We start from the raw sequence: 25,579 nt of genomic DNA, 5'->3' as shown, positions 1-25,579 counted from the left end.
AATCTGGGGAACCGGGTTCGCGTCTCCGCTCCTCCACATGCAGCTGCTTAGGCTAGTCACACTTCTTTGAAGTCTCTCAGCCCCACTCACCTCACAGAGTGTTTGTTGTGGGGGAGGAAGGGAAAGGAGAATGTTAGCCGCTTTGAGACTCCTTCGGGTAGTGATAAAGCGGGATATCCAATCCAATCCAAACTCTTCGAAGCTACTAACATGAGTTTGACCAAAATGCGTGAGGCAGTGGAAGACAGGAGTGCCTGGCGTGCTCTGGTCCATGGGGTCACGAAGAGTCGGGACACGATAACTCAACTACATATTAAAGAAATGAGCAGCCAATTTAATGACCAGGCTTCTCCTGATTTCCAGGTCCTGGAAGGAACTCCAAAAACCAAGCCAGGTTCTCCCTCCCCCAAGCAATGTCTCCACGCAGCTGCCAAGCTCTGAAACTAAACTTGGCTACTTGGGGATGCCAGAGAAGTCTGTGGAACTCATCTATTCTGAGAACAAACTAGGGTCTCTTTTTAGCTTGGTGGGAGGGCCTTGGGCTTCTAGAAGCAAAAGAAGGGATCGCAGCAGCCGCTTTCCGAATAGCGTAGTGTTAAGAGAGAGGCTCTTCTACAGACGTTGAACCCTGTCTTGTGTGTTCCCACCTAGAGCATCACCCCAAAGATGTGTGTGGCTCTCGGGATGCTGGGAACACGGAAAATGTTGTCCATCTTCATGATCCTTGCCGCTGTCTGTCTTCAGGGCACCTTGGTCCAGCAGCCTGGAACAGCAGAGCGAAGGAAGCTATTCTTCGAAAGGTTTAGACGATTGGAAGAGCAGGTGAGCCTGGCATGGATTGTCATTATCCTTAGTTCACCAAATAATGTTCTTGATAGCGGATCTTGCTGTCTGACCAATGTAGATCTGTACTGTATATATTATTCTGGACTCTGGAATGTGTTGACAGTCTAACTTGGAGTGGAAGCAACCTTCTAGCTCAGTAATAGTAAAATGGTTGGATTGCACAACGTTTCGAAAAACCAGATTCTCAATTATTGGTATTCATGCCTTTTGGACATGTAGATTGTGTATCGAGTATTTTTCCATACAAGGTTTGTTTGCTTTTCAAAATTAAGATGCTAGATTTCTTACCAGCCCTTCACAGTAAGTTCCCAGGGCAGGAGACAATGATATAATAATATACAGTTACAAAAACAGATAAAACAATTACAATTATAAAAAAGGAAACAACTAGTGAAATCATTCCAGCCAGAACAGAACAGTAAGTTCTGTGCGGGTTGCACAAAATGAAAACAAGCTACCAGGGTCTTTGTTCTCCATCAAAGGCTGGAAATTAATTCTTTCCCATTTTATACCTTTGATTTGAAATTAGCATTATTCCTGGCACTAGTAGATATTGCTCTAATAAAATATCCAGGTTATCTTTGAGGTGCTCTTTTGTTCTGCCTTGATATTTCCAGAATGTCTTCTTGTTGGGTTCAGCCTTTTTACCTGTTAATTTCTCAAGAGAGCCGATCGTGAACAGGACTTTGTAGTTAGATTTCTAGCTAATATTTCTTTGGGTTTCTCCAGTACCCTTCGGCAGGCAACACCAGGCAGTTTGTATTTAAAAGAAGATCTAAAACAATAACCACCTAAGAAAATAACATTGCAGGATTTACACAAAGCATAGTGGCACAAGGTGTCACTTCTGAGATATGCCTGCTTATTATATGATCTCTGCCATTGACACCTAGATGACACTTGGGGTCCCTTCCAACTTTACGATTCCATGATTCTAGGATGAAGACTGGGAGAACCCCCTTGGGAGTCTTCTCCAACATGGGGCCAGGGTCCTAAATACAGTGATACCTTGGTTCCCGAACGGCTTTGTTGTCAAACAAATCAGCTCCCGAATGCCGCAAACCCAGAAGTGTGTGTTCCGGCATGCGAACGTTTTTCAGAAGCCGAATGTCCGACGCACCTTCTGATTGAGTGCAGGAAGCTCCTGCAGCCAATCGGAAGCCGTGCCTTGGTTTTCGAACGGTTTCGGGAGCCGAATGGATTCCCGGAAGGGATTAAGTTTGAGAATTAAGGTACCGCTGTATCACAAAACCAATGGATCCATTTGAACTGAGATGAAATGAAAACCGTTATGGTTCACGGGAGGAAAAGAGAGCTTGCTGACTAGCTCCAGTACCATTAAAGACGAGGCCAGGAGTCCAAAAATGGGGAGAGGCAGTGGATGTTATGGTGTGAGTTGCCTGCCCAGCGACCAGCTATAATAGGCGCTGATAAATAAAGCAATTGATTCTTGAGAGGCACTCTTTCCAGGACTAGCAGGGACAGCTCAAGGAAGAGTCCCAATTTAGAGAAATGAAAGGGAGCGCCGTGGGTTGTTGGGTGGGAGGTGCTGTTCTATCTTCAGATGGGGCAAACAACCATCCTTGCAGGCCGTCTGGTGCTACTGAGATAATAGCGATAACACGCTGCTGTGGCCGAAGCAGGAGACATCTGTTTGCAACCCTTGCCTCTGTGATGCTCAGTAGAACGCCAAAAATAGTGGAATCAGCAGCCGGCGGCAAAGAAGTCTGGGTGCTGCTGCAGTCGCCGTGATTCATTAGGCTTGGGGTCATGTTTCCCTTTAAAAGTTAGTGGGAATAGCTGCTGTTGTGATATTTATCCAGCCCTTGGCAGCCCTGCTAGGATTAGCCCATAACCTCTTGTCAGCAGCCACAAGCGTGTGTTAGATTGTGCTATAATAATAATAATAATAATAATAATAATAATAATAATAATAATAATAATAATAATAAACTGAGGCAGCGTACACACCATCCATTGAAGCACACAGTTTCCCATAAAGTACCTGGGGGACCTAAGTTTGTCAGTGGTGCTGGGAATTGTAGTTTTGTGAGGGAGTAAACTGCAGTTCACAGGATTTTCTGGGGGAAGCTCAGTGCTTAAGTGGATAGCCTAGGGTAGCTGGGGCAACCCGGTCAGATGGGTGGGTTACAAATTATTATTATTATTATTATTATTATTATTATTATTATTATTAGTGCTTTTTTATTAAAAAATGTTTAGGGGTACTCTCATTTTGACTCAAGAAAACCACCACTTTATAGTTCAAATCAGGGAAAATAAATACAGTAAATGGCACCAGGATTCCGATCCCTGGCCTATCAGGAACTGCTATGAGCAGCCTCACAACTTTGAGGAACAGATGCTTCCCCCAAGGGAGCTTGTCAACTAGGAAATAATGATGTAAAGGATCAGAAATAGCAAAATAAGCCCGTTAATGAGTATAAGTCACTCGTGAATGGTTTCCAGTTAACACTATAAATAACGGCAGCCCTTACTGTAGAGATATGAACAGAGTTGGGTGAATTCATGGGCTCCAAGGAGTCCAGTGGAAAAATGCAGCCCTGCCTCCAGATCCAAAGATCTCGCACAACCCGTTTCACAAGCGCACATCAGATTGCCATGCTCCTGGGAGTGACCTCGGTAAGTCTGCTCCACCCAGTTCCATGCCTTTTAATGTACATTTTGGAGCTACTTCTGGGTTCGGCGCCATGCACATGTGCGCGATTGTGCATCATACAGATGCGCCTAAACTGGGAGCAGCCCGTACTTGGCTGGACAAATGCACTGCAAAATTTGCGATGGAGAGAATTTCGAAGGAGGGCTGCGTTTCGGCTTGCAGCTTGCTTCCGAAATCGCAAACTAAGTCGGCTTGCCTCTCAATGCAAGCTGAATCAAATTTCTCCCCTGTTCCTACCTGGAGATAGTTCTGGGGGCCAGATAGAAAGCACTTAGGGGCCACCTTTCATTCTCTGCCCCTTCCCTCAACCCTTTGCTGATGCAAATCTGTATCTACAATGTGCATCACCTCCCCAACCTCTCTAGGAGCCCTCCAGAAACCTAACTGGATTTTTCTCCATTTCCCCCTCCAGTTCCGGCGGTTCCAGGAGGTCACCCTGACGCGCCTTCAGGAGATTGCTGGGAATTACAACGTCTCCCACGACATTGACGCCAAGTTTGAGCAGCTGCTGAGCAAGCACCAGGGCCTGGAGTCCGCTGCCAACGAGAGCCACACAGCCACGCAGGAGGAGCTGAGCCACTTGAAAGCTCTGGTGAAGAAGCTGCAGAACAAGAGCAAGAAGCAAGACTTGAAGCTCGGGGCCCTGGAAGAAGCCTTGAGCGAGAGGGACCGCGAGAAGGCGGCCGAGATGCAGCAGGAGAGAGCACTCCTGGCCAACTTAACCCAAGAAGTCGAGAGCCATCGAGAGGACACCCAGGCCGTGCACGCTGGCCAAAGGATCCTCCAGAAAGCCCTGGAGAGTCTTCAGGATGCTCTGAAAAACCAGGGGAGCAAGCTAGATGAGTTGGAGCAGCAGCTGAAGAGCCCTGTGCACAATGAGGTCCTTCTGCCTAACCGCCTAACTGCGGCTCAGCTGCTGAACCGGGTCCCCGAGGAGCAGGAACCAGAGGCAGCTGGCGGGCAGAACCCTACCGTGAAAAAGATCCATGGCAAGCATCGTCAGAGGAAGAAACTGTTGCAGGAGAGCACCCGGCTTGCAGCCCAGTCTCAGGCCAGAGGGCTGCAGAGTGGATCCCCTCCAGGTCAAGAAGCTCCCCAGCAGCAGGAGGCAGAAGCAGAACAGCCTCCTCTGCCAGAACCACAAGCGCTCAGGCAACAGCAAGCGGTCATGGACAAGGCCTCTGAAGAGCAGGAGGCGCAGTCAGAGGCGCCTCGGAAACCAGGGACAAGTAGGTGTAGATGAACTGCCCGAGTTTATCCCACCGGAATGGCCCAGCTAAGCTACCCGGAGGTGGTAATAGCAGCAGTGCTGTAGAGTCGATAGCCGTTGGTAGCTTGAAGGAGAATTTGTGGCCTGGGAGATGGCTCATTCGGTAGAACATGAGATTCTTAACCTCAGTGCCGTGGGTTTGAGCCCCACGTTGGGCGAAATATTCCTGCGTTGCAGGGGGTTGGATTAGATGATCCTCATGGTCCCTTCCAAATCGACAGTTTGAGTATTCCCTTACCACCTTAGGTCTTTGGAACCTCTCTCCTGGAGTATCTTCCTCGAGAGGGAACCATTCGGGGCCCATCCACAACATACATTTAAAGCATTCATTCAGACATATCCAGGCATCTGCCCACTTCATACTATTATTAAAGCTATAGCTAATGGCTTTTTTTTTAAGGGTAAAGGACCCCTGACAATTAAGTCCAGTCGCAAACGACTCTGGGGTTCCGGCACTCATCTTGCTTTACTGGCCGAGGGAGCTGACGTTTGTCCGCAGACTATTTTTCCGGGTCATGTGGCCAGCATGACTAAGCTGCTTCTGGCAAAACCAGAGCAGCGCACGGAAATGCCGTTTACCTTCCCGCCGGAGCGGTACCTATTTATCTACTTGCACTTTGATGTGCTTTCGAATTGCTAGGTTGGCAGGAGCTGGGACCGAGTAACGGGAGCTCGCCCCATCGCGGGGATTCGAACTGCCGACCTTCCAATCGGCAAGCCCAAGAAGCTCAGTGGTTTAGACCAATGCTCCATAGTTAATATAAATATTAACTGGCAACAATATAATATAATATAAACTGGCAACAAAGGGCATCCATGACATGTACCTCTAGAGGGAGTAAATTTTTCTTATGAGCATCCATTGGCCAAGTTATTAGCTGAGAGAGTATGCAGAATCTATATTTATCCTTTGTCTTATTATTGGACTAGATCCCCATAGTTCCAATATTGCTTTAAAAATGGCCATTTAATGTGGTCAAATGCTTTTTCAGTGTCCATAAAAAAGAAACGCTCCCATTCTTTTGATTTTTAAACCATGTAAATAACTTTTATGAATTTTCTTACACTCTGAGCCATTCTTCTCCCTTTTGCAAAGCTTAATTTTTCAACATATTGATAAAATTTCACAAATAATTGAAATGTTGGTCCTTTATATCCCAGATGAGCAGTGCTATTGGTCTCAGGCAGGGGTGGTTCCCAGATTTGACGCATGTTAAACTTGTAGGCTTGATTCCCTCTTTCTCTCTCTTTTCCCACAGTCTGCAATGTGGATTCCATGCTGTTTTTCCCTAACGCTTCCACCGAGAACTTCGCCACATTCACGCCAGGTTTCCAGGCCGGCCTGCTTGAACTGAGCCTCTGCAGCTGGGTGAGCACAGGGGCCAACTACCTGGGCACCATCCTGTCCTATGCCACGGAGGATAATGACAATAAGCTGGTACTCCACGGCCGCGATGCTGCACCCCGGAACTCCATCCACTTTGTCATTGGCGACCCTGCTTTTCGGGAGCTGCCGGTGGGACGGATCCTGGATGGCAAGTGGCACCACATCTGTGTCATCTGGTCCTCCATCCAGGGGCGATACTGGTTCTATGTGGACAGGAGGTTGGCTTCCATGGGCTCCAAGTTCCAGAAGGGTTACGAGATTCCCCCCAAAGGGTCTCTTGTATTGGGTCAGGAGCAAGACACAATGGGTGGGGGGTTCGAACCCTCGGAGTCTTTTGTGGGCTACCTGGCCGGCCTTGCCATATGGGATCGTGCGCTCTCACCCGGAGAGGTCTCGGGCATCGCCATCGGAAGAGGCCTGCCCCGTGGCACAATCTTCACCCTGGCAAACGTCTCTGCCCTCCACGGAGCGCTGCAGAAGGTGAACTGCACTTGCCTCGAACACTGCCTGTAATTCTCCCCATTGCATACGCACACAAGGCAACCTGCAACCCAGACAGTTAGGATTAGCTTGGGAACAGGGTGGGGTTGGGGCACCGCTTCTCCTGAAGTATAATGTGGCAAAGATATTGTTGAAGGGCGCTGCGGCCACCTCGGGGGCAGATGGCTCCGCCAGCAGCAAGTTCAGAAGCCAGCAAGAAACAGATAAATGAGCTCTCGGCAAACAGCACGATGGATGGGAGCTCGATGGCACCACTCAGCACTGTCCATTCAGAACGCAGTTTACACCACAAAGTGTTGGTGATCGTTCCCTTCCCTGCCGTTTCTGCCCTTGCGATTTCCTCTCTCCATCCCCTTTGATAGTCTCTTGTTACTTCCAGCTGACCTGGTTTGAAAGCAAACACCTGGTGCATTTAGTTTGACAAAGCATTGTCTGTCCGGATAGCAAACTCAATCTGGCAGCAGGTTAGACAACGTCAGCTAGTTTTTCAGCATCCTTTCCAACTGTTTTATCACGTTGCATCAAGTACTCGATATACCACAGTTTCCCAGCGCATTTGACTGTCCTTGCTACTAAAAAGTCTGATTTGTTGTTGTTTTTTTAAGTGGGTTTGTAAGAGCGCCAGATCCACTTTAATTGCTTGTATGTGATTGAATCCCACCAGAAAATAGCAGCAGTCTGGATCCTGGAAGCGGCCCCAGCCCTCTGGGCCTGATCTCTGAAGACAAACTTGCCATTTCTCCCTCTCAGCCTCCTGCCGCTTCAGTCTCATTCTGGATTGATTGTAAAAATGGGCAAGCGAGTTTCGAGAAACCAAACTGACGTGTTGAGAGTGAAAGCTGGGTAGATCCTGTCCGGTTTTTGGCTATGTACTGCCAGTGCATTGTTTGTGCAGTTGTTGAAGCTGCGGTGGCAGCAACAACACACCTCTTAACAGCACCACTGCAGAATAGTGGGAAGCAGGAGAAGTCAGGACGCAGCAAACATGACAACACTTTTAGTCAATGGGGCTTGTGCAGGAGGACTTCCTGGTAGTTTGTGAATCATCTTATCTTTCTTTTTAAAAAAATCATTAATTTTCAATTACAAAAATCCAATATATGCCACATTATATCAATACCAAATTACCATTCCAATTCAAATATCAATCAATTAAAATGTCAATTACACGTTTTAGGTAGCCCCCCCCCGCATGCTAGATTTCAAGGTAAGATGATTTCATTTAATTCTGCTTCCAAAGTCTTATTTAATCCAATTACATTTCAATATTCATCGCAATCCCTTATACAACAGCTACAATGTTTTGCCTGTGCATTATTTTTTCAATGAAGTGAGTAGTGCGTTTGGATCCCCACCTCAGCCTAGGGCAGGGACGGAATTCGATTTTGCTTGCATTTCGGTGAGAAATGGCCCAATTCGAACTTCTTGAACCGATACACGAACTGAAACAGCTATCCTTCAAAATCCACGGTTCTCCGAATTTTGCGATGTGGTTTTTTTTTAACCCAACGACGTGCCCGAAAATGCATATACTGAAAGAGTGTGTAGAGATGTATACGTAAGTGAAAATAGCATATGACTTTGCATTGCTTTGAGGGGGAGGGGAATGCTTGCCAAAATGGGCATAGTAGTCAGAAGAACTGCATGCAAAACTGGTGGATTTTCATGGATTCAACAGCAAAAACCTGCACATTGTTGTGGAAACGGGGAGAACTGAATTTAAAATTGGGAAAATGGGAAACTGAAAAGGACACATTCATCCCTCTGTACTTCAACGCCTGCCTCTGTTTTCTGCCTGCTCTTATCCAGGTATTAGCACTGTGCAAGATGGATGACCTGAAGACCCCACAATATTTCTCTCCCAGTGCCACAGTGTAGTCATGTTGGCATTTTTATACCCCTATGTAAAAAATACATTTGGCATCCATGCCACTGCAGTTTCATAGGGGTGGGGGTGGGGACATGGCCTTCCAGGGCCGTATTCTGCTCAGAAACATCCAGCCCATGACTCAGAAAGGCTGAATATTTGGCTCAAAGGTACACATGGTGTGCATTGCATGGATTTTCCTTCCTGGTACAGTTAGGGTTTTGAAAACTATAATTGTTAAGTGAAAAGCATCTGTGAAGAAAAGGCCAAGTTGGAAACAGAGGACCTGGGCAGTGGCTGCTTAACCCGCCTCCCGACTCCAAATTCCCCCCTCTCCCCTTTTGCTGCAGAGGAAAATATACAGGATCCGTCTTTCTCTCTCCCCTTATGAGCAGAAAAGCAGCTGGGGTGAGGTAGGTTTGAGAAGGGAGGAGATAGTGAGTACATAAAAGGGTTAAGCCAGCCCTCCAGACACCGATTCTCCTCTCCCTATTTCAGCCTCCCATTGACTGCTTTTCATAGATAGATAGATAGATAGATAGATAGATAGATAGTGGAAGGAATCGGAACTGCCCATCACATGTAATTTTCCTCTTCCAGCCAGCATTCATCCCCATTACTTCTTTTAAAAATAGATAACATTCTTGCCTATTGCTCCAAACACATCTGTATTGGAGAGGACGACTAAATGGAAACATCCGCTGCAAATTTAATGTAAAGTCCTGCCATGTCTACTGGAAAGTTAGAACTTCGTAACTGGCAAAGATAATCCTGAAAGAAATATAGCAATGAGCTCCCACCTCCAGATGGACAATTATAATCTTCCTCTCCCACGTTTTACACCCATTTTGTACTTCTGTCCGGTTCCAGCCCCGCTGCTTTCTGCTTCCACAACCCCAAACCATGTTTAATTTTGCTGTATTGTATAAAGTGAAATGCATATTGGAGAGATCCACTATATTCTCCTCTTATTATTGTTGCTCTGGCTGCTATCTATCTGTTTTATCTAGCTGCGTTTGGAATACTGTGTACCGTTCTGGTCTCCTCACCTCAAGAAGGATGTTGTAGAATTCGAAAAGCTTATGGAGAGACTTCCATATGGAGAAAAGCTGCAGCGCCTGGGACTTTTTAGCTTAGAGAAAAGGTGTTGAAGAGGGGACATGATCGAGGTGTTCAAAAAAAACCCTCTCTCATAATAGGGGTGTCTAATGAAGCCAAGATTTGGGACAGATAAAAGGAAGAACATATTTGCAGAGCATGGGACTTGTAATCTCAGGGTTGTGGGTTTGAGCCCCACATCGGGGAGAAAGATTCCTACATTGTAGGGGGTTGGACTAGATCAGGGGTGGCCAACTCCCAAGAGACTGTGATCTACTCACAGAGTTAAAGTCTGGAAGTGATCTATCCCCTTTGTTGGGGTTCAGGCAAAGTTGTTGAGCTATTTTTTAGAGAGGAGGAAGGCCCCGTTTTTGGGGGGTGCAGGACAAAAATGTTGATTTTTTTTTTTTTTAGGGGAGCAAAACTTGTTGAGCTCCTTTGGGGGGAGCCAGTGATCTACCAGTGATCTACCGGTAGATCACGATCTACCTGTTGGACGTGCCTTGACTAGATGATCCTGGTTCCCTTTCAACTCTACAATTCTATGTTTTTTGGGGAACTCACTCCTGCAGGAGGCAATGAGGGCCACCAACCTAGATAGGTTTAAAAATGAATTAGGGAAATTCATGGCTAGTTGATAGCTACTAGCCATGAAGGCTCTGCTGGGCCTCCACAGTGAGACACAGGTTTCCCAATCCTTTTTCTAAGTAAATATGAATTAACAGCTGCCAACACTGATCCATCCACTCGGGCCAGGAGTGGGGAACCTGGTACTCTCCAGATGTTGCTGGACTACAACTCCTATCCACCCCAACCAATGGCCATGTTGGCTAAGGCTGATGGGAGCTGGAGTCCGACAACATCAGGATCTGAAGAAGTGTGCATGCACACAAAAGCTCATACCAAGAACAAACTTAGTTGGTCTCTAAGGTGCTACTGGAAGGATTTTTTTTATTTTTTATTTTGTTTTAACATCAGGAGAGTCAGAGGTTCCTTCCTTAGCCTTGTATTCAAAGCCGCTTCTCATGCTCTTCCCCTCACCGTTGAGAACGGTGCAAGGTCTGCAGAAAGCAAGTGATTGGAAGGAGAAAAATGGAAGCAAGAGGCAGGAAGATCTGGTTGGTGTCTTGGTGACTCAGGATCATTTGTCCTGCTGGCTCATGTCCAGTCACTGGACTTTCCACCCTCACCAGGTTTTTCCCAGACAGATGGGCTGGATCAAAGGAGTTGCTGGGGAACAGGGAGGCCTCTCGCTTCTGAACAGGGACAAGGCGGTTGGTGGTGGGAATTGATTCAGTTCACATTTAAATCTACGCAATTCATACTTTCCAAAGCAGTACATGAACTGAAACACAGCCCTCTTTCTTTCAAAATTTGCACCCCTCTACAAATTTTACAGCACAGTTCTCCTGCCAAAGTAAAGTGTACACAAAACACATAATACCAGGACAAAGCATGCCTAAATTACCGAAAATAACATGCAAAGGTGTGCTCTGTTATGGCAAACGGCTTTGCAAAGATATGCGATTAGTGAAATGTGCATACAAAAATGTGTTAATTGGGAGAAATCTGTGCAGGAGGACTTTGAAAAATAGTAATTGCAAATGTGGAGAACTAAATTTGAGATGGGGGGTGGGGGGAATAAGAAATGGAGAGAAACCCAAATGGATATTGACCCATCCTTCTGCAGCAGCAGGACAGGAGAATGGCTGGCAGATCTTGAGAGCAACAGTGAAGACTCTCAGACTGTGGGTGCATGTATACTATACATTTAAAGCACATTCAAAGCACAATATTTACCTCAAAGAATTCTGGGCACTGTAGTTTGTGAAGGGCTGCCAGGAGTTTCAACTGAGGGGTAAACTACAGTGCCCAGAATTCATTGAGGGAGGTGGGAATGTGCTTCGAATGTGCTTTAAAACATATGAGTAGCTTTTCAGCGCTGCCTAATTCATTTATGACTTGTAAAATAAAATGCTCTGGGGCTTACCCTGGCCGGCTGGAGCTGGAGTCACCCAGAATCTCACAAAACCCTCCCCAAGTATATCAAAGTTTCAGATGCTCAAAGCAGGCATTACTTTGGGTGCTCCAACATTTGAAACATGAGACAGATTTTGCCCTCCAGATGTTTGGGGGGCATCTGGTTGGCGAAGGTTGTCAAGGTATCAGCCACAACTACTCACATCTATAATGGGACCGTGCATAATTCAGGACTAAATCATGCAAAGTTGTCGCCTGGCTGGTTTTCCAACATTGAAATTATCTATTTCATACCCTCCAACATTTCTCCAGTGAAAATAGGGATGTCCCATTCCATAATGATAGTTTTATTATTTATACCCCACACCTCTTCCTAGGTTGCCCCACCCACTCTGGGCGGCTTCCAACACATATAAAAACATACTAAAACATAAAAACCTTCCCTATACAAGATTGCCTTCATACAGCTTGGGGGTTGGATAACTCCATAGAGCCAGTGTGGTGTAGTGGTTAAGAGCGGCAGACTCGTAATCTGGTGAACCAGGTTCACGTCTCCACTCCTCCACATGCAGCTGGTGGGTGACCTTGGGCTAGTCACACTTCTCTGAAGTCTCTCAGCCCCACTCACCTCACAGAGTGTTTGTTGTGGGGGAGGAAGGGAAAGGAGATTGTGAGCCACTTTGAGACTCCTTAGGGTAGTGAAAAGCGGGATATCAAATCCAAATTCTTCTTCTTCTTCCAACATTCCTCTAATGAAAATAGGGCCATCCTAAGGAAAAGTGGGGTGACTTCTATAAATCAGGGACGTCCCTGGATAATAGGGACACTTGGAGGGTCCGCTATTTATTTATTAACTTTGTATACCTCCTTTCCTCTGAAGATCTGAGGGCGGTGTAGTAAGCAGAAATCTGCCCTAATTCCCTTATGGGGTACACAAGATCCCTTTTTAGGTTCTCCATCGGTAGGAGAATATAACAGAGGCCAACCAGAGAAGATTGAGAAGCAGTGTCTTTGTTTTCGCTGTTCCTCACACACAGGTGAGCAGGGAAGAACCTCGAACAAAGGGCTGCCTTTCCTTAAATACAAAATTGAATTTGCCCCACTCTGGAGCCCATCTCCAGAAATCTCACACCTACATCACAGAAGGGGTGTAACCCAAGACCCCCCCCCCCAATACATTATGGTTACATCATGAAAGGGGAGGTCTGGGGGCAGTAATCTGAGCATCCTGGACCCTGCCCATGCCTCCTCTTGCCCTCCACCAAAAGCCCATCAAGTGAAACAAAAGAGATATTTACATTTCCCTGTTTCCCAGCCAAGTTAATGCTATAATTTTTTTGTTGGGAGTCAATGTCTCTCACAGGGTGCTTTTATTTATTTTAGTACCAAAAACAGAAAAGACACAGGGGCTCAGGAACTGCTGCAACGATTCCTGGGCTTTGAGGCCTTCTCTCCACCAGGGAATGCGCTCTGCACATGCTCAGGATAAAAGCAAAAAATAAACATGATCCAAGACAGGTCAGATCAAAAATTTAAAACGTTATTAAAATGATAAGCACAAAAAGTGAAAATAAACACAAAGGATGTACTAATACTGCCCAGGAATGAAAGCACACAAAAAGTGCAGGGGTTGGAGAATCCTGACCCTGAAGGCGGCGAGGACTACAACTCCCATGATGCCGCGGGATGGGGAATCGGGGCGGGGCTTTGGAGGCGAGTCACGTGCCCCTCCGCCGGCTGCGAGGACTGGTCACATGACCGCTGGCTCGTGGTTTCTGCGCGGGGCATCCCCGGCCTCCTGTCTCCGCGGGCCGGACGGGCGATGGCGAACGTGGCGAAGATGGTGTCGTGGTCCGGCCGGGAGGGCGAGCCGGAGGGCCAAGGGGAGGCCACGCCGCTGCTCAACGGCACGGGCGGAGGGGCCGCCGCCCCGCCCCGCCAGGTGAGCGCCGAGCGGTGGAGCCTCCACTAGCAGGCGAAGTCTGCTTACTGCGCCGGGGCTTATTGCCCCGGGACCTTATTGTGGTAAAACTCCGCTCATCCGCCTGACAGCTGTGAAACGATGGCTGGAGTGGACCTCTCCAAGGGCTCGATTGGTGGGGGTGGGAGGGGCGGTGTTCCTGAGCATGTCCAGAGTGCGTTTCCGGAATGAAGAAGGGAAAGGCTCGCCTCCAGGCCGGGGAGTTGTTTCAGCAGCTGGTGAGCCCAGGAGCCCCTTCTGCAGGGGAGTCATCCCCCTCTGTGGCTGCATCTGGACTGCCCAGGGGTGTGTGCCTGCTTGCCTGTGTCTCTATGTCTTTCTGTGTCTGCGCCTGCCTCCTTGTGTGTGTGCTTGGTTTAAAGGGGCCTCTGGCCTGATCCAGCTAGAACCGAACACTGCTGAGGGTGGGGACGGAGTCTGTCTGCATTGTTCCTGCATTGCAGGGGGTTGGGCTAGATGACCCTTGGGGGTCCCTTCCAACCGTAAAATCCTGCGACACAAGCAAAGGGGCTGCCTGTGTCAGCTGCTCTTTCGCCCATTTGTTGTCACCTGTGCTTGGACCCAGGGTGCATTCTCAGTTCCATGGCACAGCTGTGAAACGCAGGACATCTCAGGTGCCTTGTCATCTCATGTGAGGGGGCAGCATATAAACGTTTTGAATGCTCAAATAAGTAAAAGCAGGTATAAAGCATGCTCTGAGCACGTGCAAAGTGCTTCCCCCTCACATGAGAAACAGGTGGCCACTTCGCAGGTCTTGTGTGCAGGGCTTTCTGATAAGAGGCAGCCGCATGTGTGGGGTTTGGTAATGAATTTGAGTGGGGTCTGCAGCCTCCCACATTCAGACACATCTGGGGCTGGTGAGTCTGGTTCCTGGACTTGCTCCCTCTTTAGTCCTGGCACAACTTGGCTCTAGCCTGACTTAGACAAGAATCATTTCCCCAGTCACAGATTCCCCAGGTTGTTTCAGAGGTTCGTTATAAATGTACTGCTTGCTTGTCTATAGGGAAGGGGCTGTAAGCTCAATGGTTACAGCATCTGCTTTGCATCCAGAAGGTCTCATGCTCAATGTCTGGCATCCAGGTAGGGCTGGGTTTTGCCTGGGTGATATGATAGCCATGTTCAAATATATAAAAGGATGTCATATAGAGGAGGGTGAAAGGTTGTTTTCTGCTGCTCCAGAGAAGTGGACACGGGGCAATGGATTCAAACTACAAGAAAGAAGATTCCACCTAAACATTAGGAAGAACTTCCTGACAGTGAGAGCTGTTCGGCAGTGGAATTTGCTGCCAAGGAGTGTGGTGGAGTCTCCTTCTTTGGAGGTCTTTAAGGGGAGGCTTGACAGCCATCTGTCAGGAATGCTTTGATGGTGTGTCCTGCTTGGCAGGGGGTTGGACTGGATGGCCCTTGTGGTCTCTTCCAACTCTATGATTCTATGAACCCAGAGTGCCAATTGGTGCCGATAGGCAGACCCATGGTCAGATTCAGTACAAAACAACGACGTATGTTCATAATTTAATTTAGACCATTATTCCGAAGCACAAAGACTAGACTGTTACTTTAAAGTTATGGCAATGACCATAACTTGTCTGAAATTGGATGGGCCATTGGTCTGACTACAATTATTCCAGCTTCTTGTGTTCGTTTGTTTACTGCATTTAAAGCCCACCTCCCCTCCAAGCAGCTCAAGACTGCATACTTGACTTTCCCCCACCTCCTCATTTATACAGCCCTGTCAGCCATGGGTGTAGCCAGGATTTATGTTTGGGTTTGGGGCAAGACACCCAAATCATCCTCTTCCTGGCTCTGTCTAGCAGACTCAGAATGAAATGTCTCAACAGCAGTGGTTTCAAGTTTATTTTCTCTTGACCCCGATTGCTCAGAAAAATCTGTCAAAATCTTTCTACAGTTTCTATTTAAGTATTTGTATTTATTTACTTGATTTAAGGGGGGGCAGCTCTCCCCTGTCCCCCCTGACTACACCTATGCTGTGAGCTACGTTAGGCTGACCCAGGGAACTCTGGGCACAATGCTGCTCCTAAGATTTCAGATTAAAACTGCAGAGTGGAAGGAAAGGAGGGCCTTTTTCTGCCTCTCCACTTTTAGCTACTCTCTGGAGACCGGAGAAGAGACCTCTTAAGAATATTAGGGGGGTGAGCAAGGGAAGGACTAGACCATGTGAAAAAGGAACATAATATTTCAGCTGTAGTTCATTCAGCTTTGTATTCTTGTTATTAAAAAACAGCACCTTGACATTCCTTTTTTGCACCCGTAACCTAGGTTTAAGGTGCCATTTAGCTCCTAGCTTTCATATCTCAGTTTCTAACACTGATAGTTAGTGACCTTTTCTCAGCACCAATCATCAGCTGGGTGTTGGGGACTGAATAGTTCTGGTCCCAAAGCGCCCAAAGCCCTAGCAATTAGCCGAGGGACAATTTTGCAAAAGTCGGGCATTTCCCCATTTCAGGCTCCTAGCTAGTGATTTGTGTCTCTGCAAGTTGTAATAACCACCCTCTGTTTCAACCCATTCAGAGTTTTGAAGGAGCTGCTCACAGTTTCCCCTGAGTGTTGACATTATAAACACGGAGACTTTACACTCAACAATTGATTTGATCGTTCCCAGTCTTGCTCTGAGTGCAAAGCAGTTGTCCCGGTCCTCTTGGAGTCTCATGACGTCAAGCTGGCAGCGGTGTGGTTAAATATATGAAATGCTGTGATTTACCCCCCTAGCTAAAACACATTCCCTTCTTAACCAAGTCAAAGTGTTTCATTATATTTTGGAATGTCACATGCCGGCAGTCAGACTCCATGTGCCCTTACCTCGAAAGAGGAAATTTCCCAAAATAAATGTGTTGTTTTTTGGCTTTCTGAGACTGTTTTTATCTCTGCAAATCTGGGTTGGTTTTTTTTTGGAAGTATTGACAACAACAAAAAATTGTTGTAAGCTGCTTTTGGAAGACTATGGCAGGGGGAAAAAACCAGCACGTACGTATGTTAGTATTATTCCTGCTGCTCAAGAATTGCCTCTTTCCCCCAAGCGAGCTTGACGGAGTACTTTCTTCTACCTCTGAGATCTTGAATGATCAGAACTAAAAGCTCCAGCATCGAGGGATCTGTCATAAAAGGCCTGGATGAAGAACACTGCCTTAGATCTCCTTGATTGTGAACAGTTTGCACGTCATTTTGCTTCGTTTGGCAGTTTGCCAGCCCACTTAATAAATTAAGAATTGGGGAGGAATGGCTCTCGGAACAGAACTGTCGCGTGGCCTAAATATGGGGGTTATGTTTGCAAATTTCTGCATCCCAAATTGAGCATTGGGGCCTCTTCCCCGCACCCCAATGGTACACCTCCAAGACCAGGAGATTGACTTGTTCCAGGTGTGCCACTCTGCCCCAAAGGTTTGCTATTGTTTGAGTTTCTTCCTGGCTGCTCAGGAAGTTCTCTAGGGAAGTGGGAGCCAAGTCCCGTCCATTTTAGGATGCTGCGTTTGACTTGGAAAGGTGAAATGCTGTCTCTCTCTGTTGTGTGTATAAGCAGATGCTGGGAATTGTGATGGTTTGTGCTCCCTTGAATTCTTTGCTTCCCAAGTGCTCTGATGCTGTGCAGAGCAACATCTCTGCCCAGCAGTTTTCAGCCAGTGTTTTTATTTTATTTTATTTTATTTTATTTTATTTTATTTTATTTTATTTTATTTTATTTTATTTCTTTAACCCCCTTTTTAAGCTAGCAGTGAACTGAGTGGCCCATGACCAAGAACTGGAAATTCAGCGCCTCTCATTCAAGTTCTTGCCTTTCAGACTAGCAAGCTGTGACTTGCTGATGACGACTCCTTTCCTCCACAGTTGACATAGTTACTTACTTTTTCATTTTATTTCTTAAAAATTATATACCGCTTGATTGTAATAAAACCTCAAAGCGGTTGACAAAATGACTTCCGTGGGCTTTGTTTTCGTTGCATAAGGAGAAGGATTATCTGAATTATGATGTCTTAAATTCCTTCAGCATTACATGTTTTGTTTTTTTCCTGCTTCAGTTCCCCCCTCCTTTCTAAAATTATTTCAATGCCCCTCCCTTGAGTTTCATAACATCCAGGTTGACGCGCAGTTAATAATATATAAAAGGACAACAGCACAAAGCAGTGCAGCTGACGAAGTCCTACTCGGAGTAGACCCATTGGAATGGATAGAAGAAATTAGTCATGTCTGTTAATTTCAGGGGGTCTAGCATTGGATAGAAGCCACAGATTGGAGGAGGGGATGAAGATCAGTGTTCGAAATTAGCCAGGCACATTTTGCACCTAGTTTTCGGCCACTTGCAAACAAGTGAAGATGCCCAGGTGCCAGGATGGCACCTGAGATCTCTGTAATGTAGAGATGCATGCCTGGGAATCCTTGGATCTGGACTGTTTTCACAAACTAGCAGTGCATCCTGTAGAATTCTATCGGTTTATTTTATATGTACAATCAGAATACATTTCTGGAACCAAAATGCTTTTTCTGAGCAGAAGTAGTCACCATTAAGAAAAAGAGGTTGGAATAGGCCAATATATATATGGACTGCCCTGGATAAAGTGACTTTTATTCTTTAAGTTCTCAATGTTCTTACCCTAGCTCAAGGTTGTCATCCGAACTAGCCAGATGGAGAGCCAGTGTGGTGTAGTGGTTAAGAGTGGTAGACTCGTAATCTGGGGAACCGGGTTCGTGTCTCCGCTCCTCCACATGCAGCTGCTGGGTGACCTTGGGCTAGTCACACTTCTCTGAAGTCTCTCAGCCCCACTCACCTCACAGAGTGTTTGTTGTGGGGGAGGAAGGGAAAGGAGAATGTGAGCCGCTTTGAGACTCCTTCGGGTAGTGAAAAGCGGGATATCAAATCCAAACTCTTCTTCTTTTTCTCTTCTTTAACTGAATACACACACACACACACACACGTATGTATGTACATACACAAACACACACACACACACACATATATATGAATATATATATATACATACATACACACACACACACACACACACACATATATATATATATATATATATTCATAGGACCAACCCTCTTCATATTTATTTTATTTAATACAATTTATACACCACTTAACTGTAAACAAAAACCTCAGCGTGGTTTGCGAAAAAGATAATAAACCTATCAATAATTTTCTTGTCCTTGCAGTTTTGGATTCTTTTTAATACTGATTTTTAAAACTTTTGTGACGTTCCCCTTGGGGGGCAACGGTGCGTGAGAAATAAAATTAATCGTAGTAACATTCATTTTAAATATATACATATTCATGTTGCCTTCCTATTCACATATGCAGCTAACCCAGGAATCCAAATGGCAAGGGTTTGGTAACCAACTGTTTAAAGGACAGGACCATGAAAACACCTTGCCTTTTCATTGAAGGATGAGGCTTTAACTGAGGCCTGGTAGCCGATTCCTCTGACTGGCTCACTGACATGCCTGTTTTTTTGCCCCCTCAGCTCACCCCGTCCTCTTCCTCCTTGCGACTCGGGCGCATGAGCTACGTGGATCTCGATGACGAACACGAACCAGTAAGTGAGCATTGCAGAGAGGGGGCTGCTGGGTAGCACTCAGAAACTTCCTTGGAGGGGGCATTTCAGGCACCCTCTAGAGCATGGGTGGGCAAACTAAGGACCAGAGGCTGGATCCAGCCCAATTGCCTTCTAAATCTGGCCCACAGATGATCCAGTAATCAGTGTGTTTTTACATGAGTAGAATGTGCTTTTATTTAAAATGCATTTCTGGGTTATTTGTGGGGCATAGGAATTCGTTCATTCCCCCCCCCCAAAAAAAATATAGTCCTGGCCCCCCCCACAAGGTCTGAGGAACAGTGGACTGGCCCCCTGCTGGAAAGGTTTGTTGACCCCTGCTCTAGAGAAGGGAGAAACTTTTTGTTGAGCCTGAGGGCCACATTCCTTCCTGGACAACCTCCCAAGGACCGCATGCCGCTGGTGGGCAGGGCCAGAAGCAAAAATAGGCGGGGCAACGCATGCAAATTTCCCCATTTATGCGCTATAATAGTTTCTCTTCTCTCTCTCTCATGCATCCCTCCCAAAGTTCACACGGAGTGGCCTGGAGAGCCAAATTTGGCCCCCGGCCCTGAGCTTGTCCTTCCAAGTTGGGGGCTGATAAGACAGCCCCCCCCCACCCTGGTGCCCTTCAGATGTTCTGGACTACGGTTCCCATCTGCTGGAGGCTCCAGAACATCTGGAGGTCAACCAAGTTTGAGAAGGCTGCACCTCAGCCCTGAAACCTAAGGCCTAGCCAGGTATTTAGAATGCTGAGGTGTTTCGAGGTCTGTTGCTGGTTTCCATTTTTCGAATGTTTTAATGTTTTAATTGCTTTTACGAATGATCTCACTGCTTTTATTTGATTTCGTGAAATAAAAAATAAATAAAACGAGCCCAGCTTTTGATAGGCGGCGATAAGAATCGTGACGATTGTGTCTTGCAGGAAATGGTTCAGCCTCGGACGCGCCCCAGCGAGATTCCTCACAGCGAGAAAGTCCTCTCTCTCAAGTACGAGGTGGGCACCCAGCTTAAGGTTCCAACTGGAAAGGAACTGGCGTGCGATGGTGGGAACGTTTGTTATAACCAGGGAGATCTACCCACCACCCGGGAGAGCTGCCCAGCAGATCTTGTAAACAATAAACCCACAAAAGTTATGGAGAGGTCTGCTCCTCCTTGTTTGCTTATTTTGCACAGAGGTGTGAAGCCTGTGGCCCTCTGGATGTGCAGTCGTACCTCGTGTTGCGTTCGCTGCAGGTTGCGAACGGCAACAGATTACTTCCGGGTTCGGCGGGTCGCGCATGTGCGGGCGTGCGAAATGCCGTCATGCGCAGACGTGCCGAATCACGACCCGCGTGTGCGCAGAAGCAGCGCTGCGGGTTGCGGACTCCTCAGGATGCGAACGGGGCTCCGAAACGGATCCCGTTCGCATCTAGAGGTACCACTGTATATGAATCTTGTTAATTAAATGATTTAACTGGTTAAAATAATAAAAAGCTGCAGTTGTTTTTCTGTGCTGGGCAAGGAGGAAGAGGCTTCAATTCTTTTCAGTGCAGGGCACGAGGCAGCTAAAGAACACACTGTCCTTTCTCCACTGATTCACCCTCCGTGGAATTCCTGTTCGCCTATGGCGAACAGGCAAGTACTACTTGAATACAGGGCTGCATGAGGGCATTGGTGGGATGGTGTAATCTTGGAAAGTGCTGTTTTTAGTAAGCTTTGAGGCAAAGTGAGCCTTTCCCAAGCAGGCTACATTCTTCTGGCTTCCTGTTTCTATTTTCTCACTTCCCTTCTCTCTTTATTTTGCTGGTTGCAGAGCTTAGACTATGACAACTGTGAGAACCAGCTGTTCTTGGATGAAGAGAAGAGGATCAAACATACGGTCAGTCCATCTCCAGGGCCGAAGGATTGCTGCAAAATCTCAGATCTGGTTATGTGTACGCCTCCCTCCCCACACCCAAAACCCTCAATTTAAAAATACAGCGGAACCTAATCTGTTGCTGTGTGATATCCATCTGCATTCTACTCAGAGTAGACACACTGAAAATAATGTAATATCCCTTGATTTCTACTCCATACGACTCATGTTTGACACTGCCCAATATTATTTAGTCAGCTTATTAGTTGCTTGCTATGCAGAGAGCCTCTAAGTGACTTACACAAAACTTTTTAAAGCATCACGTAAAATCAGGAAGAAAGAGCAATGTATTGCAATAAAAAAACATGTAAAAATCCACAGAAAATGTCAGTAATGGAAGCCATCAACCAGCTACATAATAACTTTTATAAAAGTTGTTTTAAGCATTTTCAATTCGTCGTATATCATTTCCCAGAATGCTTTTTATTACCTTACAAGTAATACCACATATGATAAAAGGTGCCTTCTTTTTCTTTACATTTCCAGCAGATATTTGTACATGTCTTACACATTTTTGCTAGCGTACTGAGAGTCAAATACCAACGGCATTTATCATTTTCATTTAATTTTCTTTCAACGCCAAAAATTTCAAATCGGTTTCCCATAGCCTTTCCCAAGCTGAATGTCCAATGTTATTCCCCAAACAGAGAGATGATTTGTATTAGGCATTAGGCCGCTCATAAATTGAATCATGTCAATAAGAAGCAGCGTAAATAAGGCAGACCCCTCTGATTGCGACTTCTTCGAACGCAGGCGTTCCGGACGGTGGAGATTCGGCGGTGGGTCATCTGCGCCATGATCGGGATCCTCACCGGCCTCGTCGCTTGCTTCATCGACATTGTGGTGGAATACATCGCTGGGCTGAAATACAAAGTGGTGAAGGGCAGTATCCTTTGAGCGCAGGGCATATGCCTGTGCTGCCCAGGGCGGCCCGCTCCCGAAGAGGGCGTGGTGCAGAGGGTACCCTCCCAGGCACGGGATAGCTGCTCAAGTGCCCAGAGTGGGATGTGTGCTCTGCATCCAGGGGCGGAGCGAGCTGCTCGTGGGAGCAGAATAAGCTGCCCGTGGCGTACATTTGGCGCCCCGGGTGCCCTCACCGAGGGGGCTGACATTCGGCGCGCCGCCCGCTCGTGACTCCCAAGCCTACCCCAAGCTGTCAGGGGGAAGGGGGGAATGCCGCCGGCAAAGCGGCACAGCTCCCCCCCTTACCCCGACGGCTCGGGGTAGGCTTGGGAGTCATGGGCAGGCGGCGTGCCGAATGTCACCCCCCTCAGTGAGGGCACTCAGGGCGAACCGCCCCCCCTTCCTACGCCCCTGGAGCAGGGCTGGCACGAGGCGTTTTGCTGCCTTCCAGCAAAGGACAGGAGGGCTCCTTCCCCAAGTGCTGTGAATGAAAGCCAACCAGAAAGGCAGTGGAATCGGACAGAATGGTGTCCTCCGCCATCCCTGATGGCGGCAGAATAGCTTGGATGGCTAGCATGGGGCTGATGGGAGTTGGAGTTCAGAATATCTGCAGTGTGCCAGGTGAAAAAGTATAAAACATATTCCTGTACTAACATAACTGTTCCAGCTCAGGTCTGCCTTCTTTTACACCAGGGCTGGGCGACGTTAGATTTTTCAACATCGCGCTGTAAAGTGGTGCCCCGCTAGACGAATGCCTCGCTAGACGAAAAACTCGCATGTGGCTCTTTAACGCCTTTGCCACGGCTCCGGGGCGGGGAAATGGTGGGGGGCGCTGCGCCCGTGGCCCGCATGCGCCCGTCCACTTCTCCAGCTGGCCGGCGCCCGCCCTCCGGAGGCTGAGGGGCTGCTGCTGTGCTGCTCTGCTCATGCGTCTGCCAGCGCAGAAGTGGACGGGCTGCTGCCAGAGCGCTCCGCTTTTCCGTGGGGGGGGGAGGAAAGAGGGCTGCTCTTTCTCCTCCGAAGCTGCAGCCAGAGCGCTCCGCTTTTCCGTGGGGGGGGGGAGGAAAGAGGGCTGCTCTTTCTCCTCCGAAGCTGCAGCCAGAGCGCTCCGCTTTTCCGTGGGGGGGGGGGAGGAAAGAGGGCTGCTCTTTCTCCTCCGAAGCTGCAGCCAGAGCGCTCCGCTTTTCCGTGGGGGGGGGGGAGGAAAGAGGGCTGCTCTTTCTCCTCCGAAGCTGCAGCCAGAGCGCTCCGCTTTTCCGTGGGGGGGGGGGAGGAAAGAGGGCTGCTCTTTCTCCTCCGAAGCTGCAGCCAGAGCGCTCCGCTTTTCCGTGGGGGGGGGGAGGAAAGAGGGCTGCTCTTTCTCCTCCGAAGCTGCAGCCAGAGCGCTCCGCTTTTCCGTGGGGGGGGGGAGGAAAGAGGGCTGCTCTTTCTCCTCCGAAGCTGCTGCCAGAGCACTCCGCTTTTTCGTGGGGGGGGGGGGAGGAAAGAGCAGAACGCGGCGTCGCAAGGGGCAGAGGGCTGCCCCAACCCCAACACACACACGCAGGCAGAGCCCTTGAGCTTCTCTTCAACACCCCTTTACTGGCCCACACACACACAAAAAACACCCTCTGGCTTGATTCAACACACACACACACACACAGCCCTTGAGTTTATTCAACACCCCCGCCCCTTTGATTCAACACCCCCGTACACACACGCACACCTTGACTTGATTCAACACACATACACACCCCCTGAGTTTATTCAACACCCCCTTTATTTGATTCAAAACAAACACACACACACCCCTACATGCACACCTTGACTTCATTCAACACCCAGGAGAGCAAGCCCAAGCTTGCTCTGAATATGAGAGGGTTTTGTATGTGGGGCATCAAAAGCAGCAAAGCATACATGCATTTGGGACCATATGGGGTGCATCTCTCCCCCCTCATTAGAGAATAATAACTGGGACTAGCCATCAAAAGTCACAGATCAGACATGCTCATATTTTTCATTGATATAGCAGCTAAAGGTCAGAGATGTTACTGATGTTAAAGGTGATCTGTAAAACCCAGTGACACAGAATCCTCACAGAAAGTAAGAAGCTGCAAGTAGGTTCTTCATTGTGGCTTTTCTGAGGCACGTAGCGCTAGTCACCATGATGTCAGTGATTGGGAGCAACTGAGCTTCCTAAATCCTGACTCTAGCACTGTGTTCTGTTTGAGAAAATAAATCAGAAATTGTTTTATGACTTGTTTTCACAATTTTAAAATAAATAAATAAACAATTTCAAATTCTGTGCTTTTCATTCTTCCTATAATCCTGTATATATAGCATTAAGGTAAGAAACAATATATGCAGTGTTATATTTGTTTTAAATGTCGCAATGGTTTTGCGGCTCCCAGTTTTTTTTTTCCTCCTTCGGAAACGGGTCCAAGTGGCTCTTTTTGTCTTAAAGGTTGCAGACCCCTGGTCTAGCGGAAAGCTGACCCGCAAGACGAATTTGTCTAGCGAAATTATTTTTTCCGTCTAGCAAAAACCACGGTTTGCATTGCTGCTTCGCTAGACGAAGAAACCGCTAGACGAAAATACTCGCAGAACGAATTATTTTCGTCTAGCGGGGCACCACTGTATATCGCCAGCCAGACATCGCGGTTTGGCGATACACCGTGATGTTGAAACAAGCTGCATTTGGCCCCAGCCAGCTAGACAGAGGGCGAAACAGCTGCTGCTCTCACCACTGGACCTGGGGCCTTTTCACCCCAGCGCTTCGCAATCTAGGGCATAGAAGAAGCCTCCCACCCACCCCATCTGAGCAATCGGGGTCGCTCATATGGGGGAGGACAGTTTCATGGAGCCCCCACCTCGCTGCCGGCTTGCGCAAGCCAGTGCCAGACAGGGGGCTCCATTAAACGTTTGGCAGAAAGGAGCAACAATCAGGCGCCCATGAGCCGAGCAGTTTAAAGATGCAAAGGGAGGAACCGATACAGCCTGTTCCTCCCTCTGCGCTGTATGAGGAGCAGACTGCGAGATATATTTCACTCAGTGGTATATCGCTGGTGAAACCGGCGTGTTTCCGAGTCCCTCTGCTACCGGTAGCAGCATCCCCCTGGATGAAGTTGCACTGCTGGCAGAGGGACTCAGGAGCGCAGCGGTTTGTTTCATCACCAATAAACCGCTGAGTGAAACCAATATCGGGGTCTGCTCCTCATGTCGATATAGTATCACCCAAGCCTATTTTACACACATCCCACCCCCACTGCAAATCCATGGCCAGATATTATTATTTTCCCCCTTTAACCTGCTTTCCTCAGATATTGACAAATTCACCAAGACAGGCGGCTTGTCCTTCTCTCTGCTGCTCTGGGCCACTCTGAACGCGAGCATTGTGATGGTCGGGGCCGTTATTGTCGCTTTTGTTGAGGTAAGGCCTCCGCCTGGGTCTCTCGACCACCATTTTGCAACTTGCGCCTTGGCAAAGGGCGATGCTCCCAGTGAGTTTCACGATCCCGTTTCTGCCTCGCCTTTCCTCCAAGGAGCCATACGCGGTTCACACACCCCATTTTACTCTCTCAACCATCTCGTGAGGTAGCTAATACTGCAAGAGGCAGTGACTGGCCCAAGGTCACCCAGGGAGC

General features: G+C 47.7%; 2 protein-coding genes across 2 annotated transcripts in view; both read left to right on the top strand.

Annotated features, from left to right (window-relative positions):
- Positions 1 to 383: 383 nt before the first annotated feature.
- Positions 384 to 7,259, top strand: PTX4 (pentraxin 4). Its single transcript, XM_033167933.1, has 3 exons — positions 384 to 822; positions 3,939 to 4,755; positions 6,056 to 7,259. The coding sequence occupies exons 1-3, from the start codon at positions 667 to 669 to the stop codon at positions 6,694 to 6,696; spliced, it is 1,614 nt and encodes a 537-aa protein (XP_033023824.1). The 5' UTR covers positions 384 to 666; the 3' UTR covers positions 6,697 to 7,259.
- Positions 7,260 to 13,368: 6,109 nt separating this feature from the next.
- The window catches only part of CLCN7 (chloride voltage-gated channel 7), a 36,680-nt gene continuing 24,469 nt past the window's right edge, over positions 13,369 to 25,579 (top strand). Inside the window, exons 1-6 of the mRNA XM_033167197.1 lie at positions 13,369 to 13,571; positions 19,088 to 19,159; positions 20,082 to 20,153; positions 20,952 to 21,017; positions 21,807 to 21,939; positions 25,256 to 25,365. Coding sequence (XP_033023088.1) covers positions 13,452 to 13,571; positions 19,088 to 19,159; positions 20,082 to 20,153; positions 20,952 to 21,017; positions 21,807 to 21,939; positions 25,256 to 25,365 — 573 coding nt within the window. The 5' untranslated portion in view covers positions 13,369 to 13,451. The remainder of the gene's footprint in view (positions 13,572 to 19,087; positions 19,160 to 20,081; positions 20,154 to 20,951; positions 21,018 to 21,806; positions 21,940 to 25,255; positions 25,366 to 25,579) is intronic.

The sequence above is a fragment of the Lacerta agilis genome, chromosome 13 (assembly GCF_009819535.1).
Source record: "Lacerta agilis isolate rLacAgi1 chromosome 13, rLacAgi1.pri, whole genome shotgun sequence".
NCBI classification, from domain to species: domain Eukaryota; kingdom Metazoa; phylum Chordata; class Lepidosauria; order Squamata; family Lacertidae; genus Lacerta; species Lacerta agilis.
Note: the sequence above shows the minus strand (reverse complement) of the source record. Positions and strands in the feature narration are given on the sequence as shown.